The following is a 13,731-nucleotide window of genomic DNA, read 5'->3' as shown; positions in this document are numbered from 1 at the left end:
TTAGGTGAAACCTTCATCGGAATAGAAAAGATAATCCAACACCCAACCTCTGATGCAAATAAAACCCAAAAACCATTGATAGTAATGTAGTCTTTTACCCCTATCAGGTTCTTGAAGCTTACGCACAATGTTAATCCGATACGGGAGGAGTTTCAGCTTCTTAGTGGCTGTGCGAACACTCCCGTAAGACATTCCGGTTTGTTGACGCAGTTTTCGTATCGATATTCTTCAAGAATGTAGCAAGGATACGCGGTTACTTTCCGAGGACGCATCACTTAAAACCGTTTACATTCAGCCACACTACCGGTTTCTCTAAAGCGAGAGACTACGCCTAAAATCGTTGATGCCAACGATTTTACCCCGCGATTCAGGAAAAGCAATCCTAAGGAAAAGAACCCTTAAGTCTTCTTGACATTTTAAGAATGATTTTACAATGAACGCACGTTTAACCTGGAAGAAATGTATGTTTGACCGCTCACAACTTACTCAACACTATCATCAAAAAGGAGGGAAATTTCTTGGCTATTGGGTGCTACACTTCTACTACAAGATCACTCGTTGCCAACGCACACACTCCCTCCGAAAATAATATAAATTTCCGTCCGCATTATGTTTACGAATTTAGGCTTTCGTTTCTTTTAGCTGACGCTTTTCAACTCGGGATGTCTTAATGTATAGCCTAACAATCCAATTCGTCTCTTTACATACCACAAATCTTTTTCATACACTATTTTTACTTAGACTTCAATAATGGGTTTATCAACCCAACATATTTTCAAGTGCTCCTATTACAACTCAAGTTTTTTCTTTCAGCTCTTTTCTTAATGTACACTAATCGCTACCGTAATGAACTATATATTTCATCTAAACATTTTTAAGAACATATTTATAATACTGAAAGCCATTTTTTTTATAATAATGTACCTTTTTGTTAGATTAAAGCGTCTTTTTTGCCAGAATATTTTTGATTCCTTTCTGATTCGTCCACCTTTTATAATTTTACTATTTAAACTCTCCCGGTGCCATTTAAGTACTGTTAAAAAGTAACATTTTCCCGGTACTGTTTTATTATGATTCCCTATCTTAGTATTTAATTCCTCACTATCCCCTTTTTGTCACATTTCATTACCTCTCTCTCTTTTCCTGTTTAGCCTCCGGTAACTACCGTTTAGATAATACTTCAGAGGATGAATGAGGATAATATGTATGAGTGTAAATGAAGTGTAGTAGTCTTGTACATTCTCAGTTCGACCATATCTGAGATGTGTGGTTAATTGAAACCCAACCACCAAAGAACACCGGTATCCACGATCTAGTATTCAAATCTGTGTAGTGTAAAAATAACTGGCTTTACTAGGACTTGAACGCTGGAACTCTCGACTTCCAAATCAGCTGATTTGGGAAGACGCGTTCACCACTAGACCAACCCGGTGGGTTCACATTTCATTACCTGTTTTATTACTTATTTATTTATTTTCAAATCGAATTTACCTCACAGCAATAAATCCGTGGCAATCAATCAGTGTTTCTTCTAACTCATTTTTGGATTCTACCAGAAAAACAATGTATTCAGTGAATCGTACAAAGTTGTTTATATATTCTGCGTCGATAGGTTTCCTATCTGAAATTTTTCGCTATTGATTCTACGTAGGAATACAAGGTGAAAACGGATGGAAACAGACTACCTTATTACTTTCTGAATCAGAGATTTCCTTTCTTTATCTTAACTCCTACCTGAATTTTGATGAGATTATAAATAAATGTTTTTTCTTTATATTTAAGTGTAAATTTTCTTAATTATTTTATTCTATCAAATGCGTTATTCAGATCTTAAAACGCCACGGTAGTGGTTTTATTATTTTGAAGACTGTCTTCTAAAATTAACCCGAGTACCAGTTTGTTTTATATAAATGTATTTATTTATATTATAAAATTATAATTGAATATATTATATACTATGGTATCTATATTTATTGAAATAAATGAATAATAATATAATAAACCAGTGGTTGTTTGTGTGTATATATATATATATATGACAGTTTAATTTAGTTTGTATATAACTGTATAACTGTTTATTGCTATAGTATTATGTTATATACTGTTACATGTTACAGTATTCAGAGCGATAAAAAAAATACTTACTCTTTTGAGGATTCATCTTCATACCTCTTTGTTCAAAAGTATTAACCCATTCAGTTATCGAACTTATGATTAATTGCTAACAGCGTTAATCGTCCGCACAACAAATAACTGGTATACACAGGTCTCATTCCCGATGTCATTTCTCTTTGCGCGTCTCTTGTTTACATTGCCGTGTAATGCCATTTATCAGCACAAGAAACAGAAGCGGGTTCAGACTACCTCTCCGCTTCACACCTTTACCAGTATTAAACCTTTCGCCTGCTATTCTAACAGTTCCCGTGACGTTTCGATACAAAGATTTAATTCTTGTGAAAATGGCAATTTCTTCCAGAGCCTTGTATAACTCCTACCTTGGACTGTTTCGAAAGCGGCTCTTAGATCAAGAAATGATATTCATATTTCTAAAATCTATATCTGTTCTGTATATCGCCGAAGGTAATGTCTTACTCACAGGTTGCTGCGGCTCCTGCAACGTCTTACAAACCGAACGTATAATTTCAGAACTAGCTCCGTGTTTAGCCGAACGTATTATTAAGGAAAAGTTTAATAAACGATCGGCCTGTGAAGACAGCACAAATCGGTAAAGAAGCCAGCCGATGTGAAAACAAGTTCTTCCCCGGCTAGGAATAACGTGAAGGAAAGTTAATCTAATATAAATAATCGAAGTAACTAAAGAAATAATGTGACAAAGTTTGATAAAATTCGGTCTAGTAGTTCTGGAGATATTAGGTGATTTAGAGGCCAACACCGAACACACACACGTGCATACGAACATTAACATCCGGAAAATTTCTATCCGGTTTTTTGGGTTCCTTAGGTGTCAAAACGTCATGATCCGGTGAAAACCGCATATTCCCAAATTGTACAGATTACAATATTTTTCCTTCTGGAACTATATCTCTGCTATTGCGCTAGACGGGAAAGTAAAAAGGTATACTGCAAAGACGGATTTTGTAATATTTGTGTCTTCGTAATAATTTTCTCTTCCACATCCATGGTTATTTATTTTATCCATTTTAACCATTCTTATTGCTCTCCATTATACGTACATATATATATATATAATAAGATTAAATCAAATTACTGTGTTGTATTATTTAAGATGTGTATTACGGAACATAATGTGCACGAGCAGCTTATGGCGAAATGTAATAAATCATATATTTATTTATGATATTTATTCACATTTATTCATTTGTGATATTGATATATTTATTTATTATGAGGTTATAAGATCAGATTTAGGTCTTAGAGGTGTCAAAGCTTGGTTTGACGACAATCTACTAACGTGAAATGTTAAAAAAAAGCGTGTACTACAAATCACGGTAGTCAGCCTCCTAACCTAGATAATTTAACCGTGCATTAAATAAACTGTAAAAGGCCAACTTTTATTCCATGTCTGTGTCCCAAACTAGAAAAATAAAATAAAATAAATTGGCGTCTGGATAGACCCTCACCTTAAATGGGACTCGCACATTAACAATATATGCAAAAGAATTAAACATTTAATCCTTAAATTCCATAAAATTATTAAACTAAAAAATAAACAGTATCGCTAGAGTTGTATATTTTGCGTATTCCCGATCAATATTTGCAGTATGGAATAAGTTATTGTGGTGGGGAAGAGACGTACACTTTAATAAAGCTATATCTTCAAAACCATTTAATAAAAGCAGCCTTAAATAAGCCCAGACTTACCCTACATCTGACCTATTGCGGGAATTTAACGCGCTAACAATGAGACAGCTCTGCGTCAAAAGCATTGTTTTATATATTAACAAAACTATAAATCTCTTTAATACTAGTGATTCATCGCATAATCTGAAGTCATCTAGTGTATAATACCCCGAAATGACCTATCGATCTGCAGAAGACATTTCATGTATTACTAAACCAATAATTCTTATTCCTGTTAAATTTATGTATGGCAAAGCGAACAAAAAACTCAAAGAAGTAGATGAGTGGCTAATGACAAATAATTTGTACGCATCACTATTGTAACCATGTTTTTCCCGTCTTGTGTAAATGATACGTAATTAGTTAATGTTCTAATTTGATCTTAATAACGTTCTGGTTTTTTATATAAAATCCTATAACTGAGCTAACCCTTTCTTTTTCCTGTTTAGCCTCCGGTAACTACCGTTTAGATAATTCTTCAGAGGATGAATGAGGATGATATGTATGAGTGTAAATGAAGTGTAGTCTTGTACATTCTCAGTTCGACCGTTCCTGAGATGTGTGGTTAATTGAAACCCAACCACCAAAGAACACCGGTATCCACGATCTAGTATTCAAATCCGTGTAAAAATAACTGGCTTTACTAGGACTTGAACGCTGTAACTCTCGACTTCCAAATCAGCTGATTTGGGAAGACGCGTTAACCACTAGACCAACCCGGTGGGTTAACTGAGCTAACCCAAACTAAGGAAGGGAAACCTATTAAGGGTAAATTTATAATTTATAGTTATAATATTAATACTAATATTATTTTGTATTATTTTACATTTTTACAAAATAGTGTTAATAACATAAGAGATATAACAAATATTCATTTTACTCCAATTTATACAATATACTAAGCATAAAAGTATACAACAATATAAACATTATTTACATCACCTTCATATTCTTTTATCTTCTACTTATTACTAAATCTAGAATGTTGAATTTTAATACTGGTTGGTGTTCATTTGTTACAGTATTATTTTGTTCAATTTTTTTTTTATCTTTCATCGTTTTTCTAAGATAATAAGTTTAAATTTTAGTTGATCTCAGTCTTTAACAATTAAGCTTTGTTTTTTTTGTTTCTTTATTTATATAAGAACTTTTAGTTACTAGTATTTATTTAAAAAATAGTTTTAATTTTTATATTCCCATTTTTATGAAGTGGCTCATGCCTGCGCACGGGTTATTTTGCAGATATTACGTTTCCTAATTATATATTGTAATTTTTTTTGTCATATTTTGTATAAAGGATATAAAGTCTTCCTGTTTTCTGTTTTATACAGTTGGAATTTAAAACATTCTAGTCTTTTTTGACAGATAGCACAAACTTAATTCGGTATCCCTTCTCTTATATAAAATAAATTTCTATTAAAATACGTACATGAAACCTAAATTTAAGTTAAATTTAAAAATAAAATTCCTTTAGATGTCTCAAAAAAGCAGTTATTTATTGCAATCATTTCCTTAATAGAACTTATTAAAAAAACATTATTTTGCCATTAATTTCGTTTCTTTATTCAATTTTTTTTTCTAATCGCAGAAAAGGTTCGCTTCACCATTGAATAACGGCAAAGTAGCACCTAGAAACGTTACTAAATTAGAGCCAAAAATTTTTTAAGTATTTTCTTATGAACCCCCAGAGGCTTCTGTAGATGATTTTAACGGAGGATTAATTCTACTTTTAATTTTTATATCCGACAAAATATTAAATAATATTTTATCTAGAAACAACAGTTATTTGCAAAAAAAAATAACATTTTGTAAAGTATGGTTGAACAAAGTGCATCTATATTAGTGAATACGCAAAATACTGTATTAGAGATGAGTTAGCACATATGTCTGTCATGTGGGGGAGTTTGTAGGTCGCAATATTGTAATATACCCACAGGCGGTCACCTCCTGCTGATATCGTTAACCCTACATACATGTAATCAATGCGATGCAATTCACTAGGCATGAGTAATACGTCGGTACTTATATATATACATATATACTGTAATCGTGTCGACCGATCGCTGTCTCTGACAACACAGAACCCCCCGTTCCGTTTCGACAGTGCTTTGCGATACTACAGAACATCTAATATAGTAATGTTTGTACGTACGCGGCAACAGATCGGTCGTGTAGACCGTAGAGGGCTCATTTTACGTTAACATCGTGTACCCTCCGACAATCTAATATATCTATCTATCTACCTGGCTAACAGCAGTATCTAAAACCTCGTCCCAGATGCGATACAAACACTAATACAAAACCGGGCCATCGCGTGCAACAATCGGTGCCAACCTACCCGTACCATTATATCGTATCTTATACGTGACAACACGTTTAAAACAAACCACCGAGTTCGGTACAATATTGTATGAGTGTTTAACTATGTACGCGCATACAGACTAACCGTGTATAACAATAAAATAAACAATACTACTACCTCCTATTCAACACAAAACACAAAGGCGTTAGTTATTATTAATTATTAGGTCGTTAAATTTAATTACACTACGCTTCTCATTTAACCTCAAAATGATTTATTTTATGGAACTATACACGGTTTATTCTACATAAATCTGCATTTATACTAATTGTATTAATTCTGCGTATTGCGATATGATCAATAAGTAAGTTTACCTTTTTTAATTTTATTCAAATATTAAATGAAAAATAAAATTAATATTTTATTTTTCATTTAATAATTTTTTTTTTGTCATTTGACTGTTATACTGTTATACTGTTATACTGTTATACTGTTTTTCATTTCCTATTTAGTTGTTATATTTATCTTCACGTCTATTCAGTTTTACTTTCCCGTCTAGATAGCGCTATAGCTCTAGGAAGGAACAGTATTATAATAAGTCCAATTTGAGCATATGCGGTTTTTACCGGATCTTGACGTTTTGATACCTTTCTTTCTTTTTCCTGTTTAGCCTCCGGTAATTACCTTTCAGATAATATTTCAGAGGATGAATGATATGTATGAGTGTAAATGAAGTATAGTCTTATACATTCTCAGTTCGACCGTTCCAGATATGTGTGGTTAATTGAAATCCAACCACCAAATCCGTATTCAAATCCTTGTAAAAATCACTGTCTTTATAGGATTTGAACGCTGGAATTCTCGACTTCCAAATCAGCTGATTCGGGAAGACGCGTTCACCGCTACACCAAGCCGATGGGTTGAGGTGATTCCCATCTTGCTGAAACCGTACTTTAATATTTAATTATTGTCCGACATTTTCCCGGATATTTGGTAAACTCTTATCGGGTAATAAATTACAGTAAGCATCTCCTGTAAGATTGTCATCTAAAATAAAAGGCTCTACAATACAAAGACCGACGATTCCCGCCCAGATGTTCACTTTCTAAGGGTGCTGGTATGACATCTAACTGGGATTATTATCGCTTCAGTATCGACAATTTTGATTACTAACATGGCCCTTTAACATAAAATTCGCTAGATCAGTAAATATTTTTTTTTTTTTTTTTTTAACCTCCGAGTCCACAGTTAAGCATTACTTCAGAGGATGAGATGAATGATTTGTAGCGTGTGTGAAAATGCCATGCCTGACCGGAATTCGAACCCGGGACCCGTGGGTGAAAGGCCGAGACGCTACCACTCGCGCCACAAAATATTATTTAATTACAAAAATCTTTGTCTACGTCTTAATTTTGCATTATAGTATCACAATACTCAACTCGGCGGTCAGAATCATCTTGCAAAAGTTCTCGCACCAGGTGTAGGTTATTAAGGTATAATTTATTTGTTTTAAGCGTTTTTTGAACTGAAAAATCACTGATGTCATGTCGGACAACAGCTTTTTCCGAATCGATGAATGAGGGTTTTCAACAAAGGTCTGCGATTCATCTAATGACTTTGCATCAGTTGTGACAATTCTTGGTCAACCGGTGCAAGAACGTTTCTTTACAGTACCGGTATCTTCAAACCGCTGTACTGCCTTAATCTCAGTCGATTTACTTATCGGTTCTCTGTTTGGAAATATATTAAATAAATCTACTGAAACTAATTTGAACCGCTTGGCCTAAAACTTAATTTTCACTAGCACTATCAAATTTGCCGTTAGAAGTATGTTGAAGTAAAAAGGTGAAATGAGGAGTTAATAAGTTGCATTGTTTCAGTGTAATACAAATTGAATTGTTGTAAATTAACAGCTGATAAGTAACAAATATCATCTGCTATTAACACCGGAAGTTAATTATTATTTAAAGTAAATAATATTTGTTAATATAGCCGTTTAGTATAGGGACAAGGGAAGCAATTTTAGGCCTCAGATTAATAGGAGAAGGAAGATTAAAGAAAAACAAACCAACATACTTGGCGTTTATAGACCTAGAAAAGGCATTCGATAACGTAGACTGGAATAAAATGTTCATCATTTTAAAATAATTGGGGTTCAAATACAGAGATAGAAGAACAATTGCTATCATTTACAGGAACCAAACAGTAACAGTAACAATTGAAGAACATAAGAAAGAAGCCGTAATAAGAAAAGGAGTCCGACAAGGATGTTCCCTATCTCCGTTACTTTTTAATCTTTACATGGAACTAGCAGTTAATGATATTAAAGAACAATTTAGATTCGGAGTAACAGTACAAGGTGAAAAGATAAAGATGCTACGATTTGCTGATGATATAGTAATTCTAGCCGAGAGTAAAAAGGATTTAGAAGAAACAATGAACGGCATAGATGAAGTCCTACGCAAGAATTATCGCGTGAAAATAAACAAGAACAAAACAAAAGTAATGAAATGTAGTAGAAATAACAAAGATGGACCGCTGAATGTGAAAATAGGAGGAGAAAAGATTATGGAGGTAGAAGAATTTTGTTATTTGGGAAGATGGACGAAGCAGGAGCGATATAAAATGCCGAATAGCACAAGCTAAACGACCCTTCAGTAAGAAATATAATTTGTTTACATCAAAAATTAATTTAAATGTCAAGAAAGGATTTTTAAAAGTGTATGTTTGGAGTGTCGCTTTATATGGAAGTGAAGCTTGGACAATCGAAGTATCTGAGAAGAAAAGATTAGAAGCTTTTGAAATGCGGTGCTATAGGAGAATGTTAAAAATCAGATGGGTGGATAAAGTGACAAATGAAGAGGTATTGCGGCAAATAGATGAAGAAAGAAGCATTTGGAAAAATATAGTTAAAAGAAGAGACAGACTTATAGGCCACATACTAAGGCATCCTGGAATAGTCGCTTTAATATTGGAAGGACAGGTAGAAGGAAAACATTGTGTAGGCAGGCCACGTTAGGAATATGTAAAACAAATTGTTAGGGATGTAGGATGTAGTGGGTATACTGTAATGAAACGACTAGCAATAGATAGAGAATCTTGGAGACCTGCATCAAACCAGTCAAATGACTGAAGACAAAAAAAAAAAAAATAGCCGTTTAATTTGTTGTGTTGTTAATTGTTAGTTATTATTTATTATCATCACTATTATAGCGTTGTTAAAATTATTTATTGTATGTATGATGAATGTAAAATAAAATAAAATTGTTGTTCGTAAAAAAAACGGAAAAATGTTTTACCTCGCGGAAAAATAATGATTTTTCCATCATTGCAACTTTGAATGCTTAATTAACTCGATAACGAAGGGATTAACAAAAAAAAAAACGGGTTTACCATTATTTTTCTTGTAAAATTTTAAATCGAAATCATGTATCATATTTTCACTTTCCTTATTTAAAAAAATTAAATTAATTCAATATGGCGGATGTAAAATAGCGGAAAAAATAAAAACCCACCGTAATGCAATTTCTTTTAACTATATAGAACCACATTTCTTTCTGCCTTCAAATACCTCTCAGAGATACAGTATAAAGCCGTTTCCATATTTAAATATCACTGTGTATATTTATACCTAATTAGTCATAAACATATCTTATTGTCATTTATATTTAAGGTTTTATTAAATAAATGTTTTTTGTCATAAAAAAATACTTTTATTATCCTATGTCGTCATTTGAAATTACATTACTTACATTTTATAAATACTCGTACAATTAGTATATTTGTCAAATTTTCCAATAAAAATTGTATCTCTCAGATTGTTAAGATTAATTATATTAAAACTAATACTGCTGTATTTATTTAAAAGATTTATTTTTAATTTAATAAAAGGCTAAGTTTAATTTATTTATTCGTTTTCTTATAAAGATAAGCACAACCCAGTTAAAACTAGACTATTTTGTATTAATAAAAAAAAATCTGATGTGGACACCACATTACTTCCTTGTACGCCTATTTAATTACAAATACACATTTTTAAAAGTACATAAAATGTTATTTCATTAATTACTTTTGATATTTTTTCTTTTTTTTTTTAAATTCTTTATTGTTATTTTTGAATTATTTATTGTTTATTGTAAAACATTTTTCTATCAGAGATTAGAAATTATCAATAAATTTATATATTTAAATTAAAAAAAGTTAAAAAAAAATAAGGGAGGTGAAGTCGCATTCGAGCCGATGTGCCCTTCTTCAACCCCTCCAAAGATCCAAATATTTCATAAATTAAAATTTTATGTGGCTATAACTCTGGAACCAACGAAAATAAGTACTACTTATGATATATCGTTGAAACGCTCTCAATGAGCGCTGATGACTGCAGTTAAGAAAAATTCCAAAATCCAAAACATTTGGATTTTGTGCTTTTTTGGACACTTTTCGTCCAGTCAATTACAATCATAAGGAAAGATGCACAACTAGATGTTACAACAGTCCTAAATCCAAAATTTCAATATCCTACGGTTAATTCCTTTTGAGTTATGCGAGATACATACGTACGTACAGACGTCACGCCGAAATTAGTCAAAATGGATTCAGAGATGGTCAAAATGGATATTATCGTTGAAATGCGAAAACCGAAATTTTTCGCGATCACAATAATTCCTTTACTTCGTACAAGGAAGTAAAAATTAAGCGTAAAACTCTAAGCAAAATTTGAATCCATAAACCTTCCAGATGAAAGGCAAAAACGCTACTATGTTATAATATAAATTTAAGTAATACAAAAATACGAGGTGTGATAAAAAAATACAGTGAATGAATTTTTATAGTGGCAACTGCCGACGCTACATCCGTCTGCTGTAATTTTTCCAATAGCGTGATCAACTGAGACAGGCAGGGACAAGTTGTAACACGTTCGAGCTTGCCAGTCAGCTGCCAAAGCCGCTAGAGTGAGGTTGTGTTTATCGTGTCTGTCGCGCAACATGGATTTTGAAAATCATGTGTCAATTTGCACGGAGTTGAAGGGTCGTCTTCATGCAGATCCGGACTTCATGGCCAAAATTGTAATTGGAGATGAAAGTTGGATCTATGGCTATATGACCCTGAGACCAAAATGCAGAGTTCCCAATGGAAAACCGGTTCATCTCCTCACCCTAAAAAGGCACGTCAGTCAAAATCCAACATCAAGGTCATGCTCGTTGTTTTTTTTTTATAGTGAGGGCATAATGCGATCAGAGTTCGTTCCAAGGGGAAACTGTAAACTCTGAATTTTATAAGGGTATACTGCAACGTTTGCGAAACGACGTACGAAGAAAGCGACCAGAAAAATGGACCGATGGCTTCCTTCTTCACCACGACAACGCGCCGTGTCACACCTCACTTCTCATTCGCGAATTTTTGGCCGAAAAAAGTGTTCCTATCTGTCCACATCCGCCATACTCACCGGATTTATCACCATGCGACTTTTGGCTCTGCCCAAAAATTAAAACTGTGCTTAAAGGAAAACGTTTTGACACCGTTGCTGACATTGAGAGGGCCACGACCGAGCAGCTGAAAGCCCTTCCGAAAGACGCCTTCCAGAAATGCCTCCAGTCATGGAGTCGACGTTGGGAAAAGTGCATTGCTAGCCAAGGACAGTACTTTGAAGGAGATTAAATCGAATTCTATGTAACCTTATTACTTTTTTTAATAAAAAATTATTCACCGTGTTTTTTTATCACACCTCGTATATATTATAAGTCTATTTATAAATGTATAATAAAATTTATATAGAATTAATTAAGATAATTGGTAATTAATTAATATAATTTTGTTTTGTTGCAGTTAATATAACTACATTATCACTTGGAGTTTCGATCGGTTGGATGTCACCAACAGCACCCGCTTTGCAATCGGATACACCTCCTTTCGGTACTGAACCGTTAAGCGACCAGATTATCAGTTGGTTAGGATCGCTTCAATACGCCGGCGGTGTTGCAGGAGTACTATTCTGGGGTCAAATAACAGAAAAATTTGGTCGTAAACCGGCCGGTTATTTACTTTGTATACCGTTACTTATCGGTTGGAGTTCAGTTTTATTTGCGCAAAATCACGTTTGGTTAATCGTAGGAAGATTTATAATGGGGTTTAGCGTTATCGGAGCTTTGATCATCGTACCTTCTTACGTCAGCGAAATATCTGAAGATTCTTATAGAGGTTCTCTCGGTTCTTTTATTATATTATTTTTTAATTTAGGCGTAGTGTTGGCTTATTTTGTCGGTTCGATTTTAAGTGTAAGAAATCTCACAATTTTTTGTGCGTCTATACCTATAGTATTTTTATGTTTTTTTTATTTTTTACCGGAGTCCCCCGTTTATCTGTGGTCGAAAGGAAAAAAATCAAAAGCGCAAGAATCATTATTATGGTTTCGATCTGGAAACAATGTTTTAGTCGAACAAGAACTTGAAATATTAAATAGCGTAATGAAATCCGATAAATCGGTCGCTTCTATACCTGTAAGCAGATTATACGACAAAAAAGGTACGATAAAAGCGATGATAAATAGTTTACAGTTATTTACCGTGCAACAGTTTTGCGGTATTTTAATGTTATTAACGTACTCTTCGATTATCATTAATAAATCTGAAATTAATTTTTCATTTCATACAGCCGCCGTAATAATCGGCCTCGTTCAATTAATCGCGTCTTGGATTACGTCGTTAATTATCGATCGATTTAATAGAAGAACCTTATTAATATTATCAAATATCGGTATGTCTGTGACTTTATTTACGATCGGATTATTTTTCTACTCGCAAAAATATTATTACGAAACAAATTTTTTACCTAATTGGGTACCGTTTATCTGTATGTGTATTCATGTAATTTTTTATTGTTTGTCGGCACCTATGGGTTACATAATCACTTGTGAAACATTAGTACCAGAAATAAGACCGCTTGCGTTTTCAGTTATTGTTTTTTGGGGTACTAGTATGTCATTTCTTAGCATTAAAATTTACGTATTTCTTGTCGATAATTTTTATATGCAAGGTAATTTTTGGTTTTTTTCGTTATGGTGTATTTTCGCTGTCATTTATACGATATTTTTTATACCAGAAACTAGAGGTAAATCTCTTGTAGAAGTTTTAAAAACATTAAACGGTGAACAGAATACAAAAATTAATAAAACATATGAATACGAAGCGTGCTCATCGGTAATACCGATCGGAGACAAATGATTTAACTGTTGTTTTAATAAAAATTCATAAAAAACTTATCGCTTCAAACCGCTTTTTACTTGTTGAGTTACATATATATTTGATGTAAACTGAAATTAAAAGTATTTATTTAATGAGATTGTACTGCGACAGTTATTTAATTTCTGTAAAGCCTAATTTTTATCATAAAAATCTAAAAGAGTTAAAAAATTTAATTTAAGATATTTTAATTTTAAATATTTTTTTATGCAAAAAGTTTAATAACATTTTTTTTGTACTAATAACGTTTATTTATAATTCCTGGTGAATTAAATATCCTTTTAAATTCCTGGTATCTCATCTTCCTTTCATAAATGAAATCCACCTTTTTTTATGTTATATAAGTCTGCTGGAGAAAAAAATAAAAATGGC

The 13,731-nt window shown here is 32.8% G+C and overlaps 1 protein-coding gene across 1 annotated transcript in view; it reads left to right on the top strand.

Moving 5' to 3' along the window:
• The window catches only part of LOC142326399 (facilitated trehalose transporter Tret1-like), a 73,505-nt gene extending 60,046 nt beyond the window's left edge, over positions 1-13,459 (top strand). The window contains exon 2 of the mRNA XM_075368875.1: positions 11,948-13,459. Within this exon, the coding sequence (XP_075224990.1) occupies positions 11,948-13,341 (1,394 nt within the window). The 3' untranslated portion in view covers positions 13,342-13,459. The remainder of the gene's footprint in view (positions 1-11,947) is intronic.
• The last annotated feature ends 272 nt before the right edge of the window (positions 13,460-13,731 follow it).

Source organism: Lycorma delicatula, chromosome 6 (assembly GCF_047948215.1).
Source record: "Lycorma delicatula isolate Av1 chromosome 6, ASM4794821v1, whole genome shotgun sequence".
Taxonomy (NCBI): Eukaryota; Metazoa; Arthropoda; class Insecta; order Hemiptera; family Fulgoridae; genus Lycorma; species Lycorma delicatula.
The sequence above is the reverse complement of the archived record's forward strand: the minus strand, read 5'-3'. Positions and strand labels throughout refer to the sequence as shown.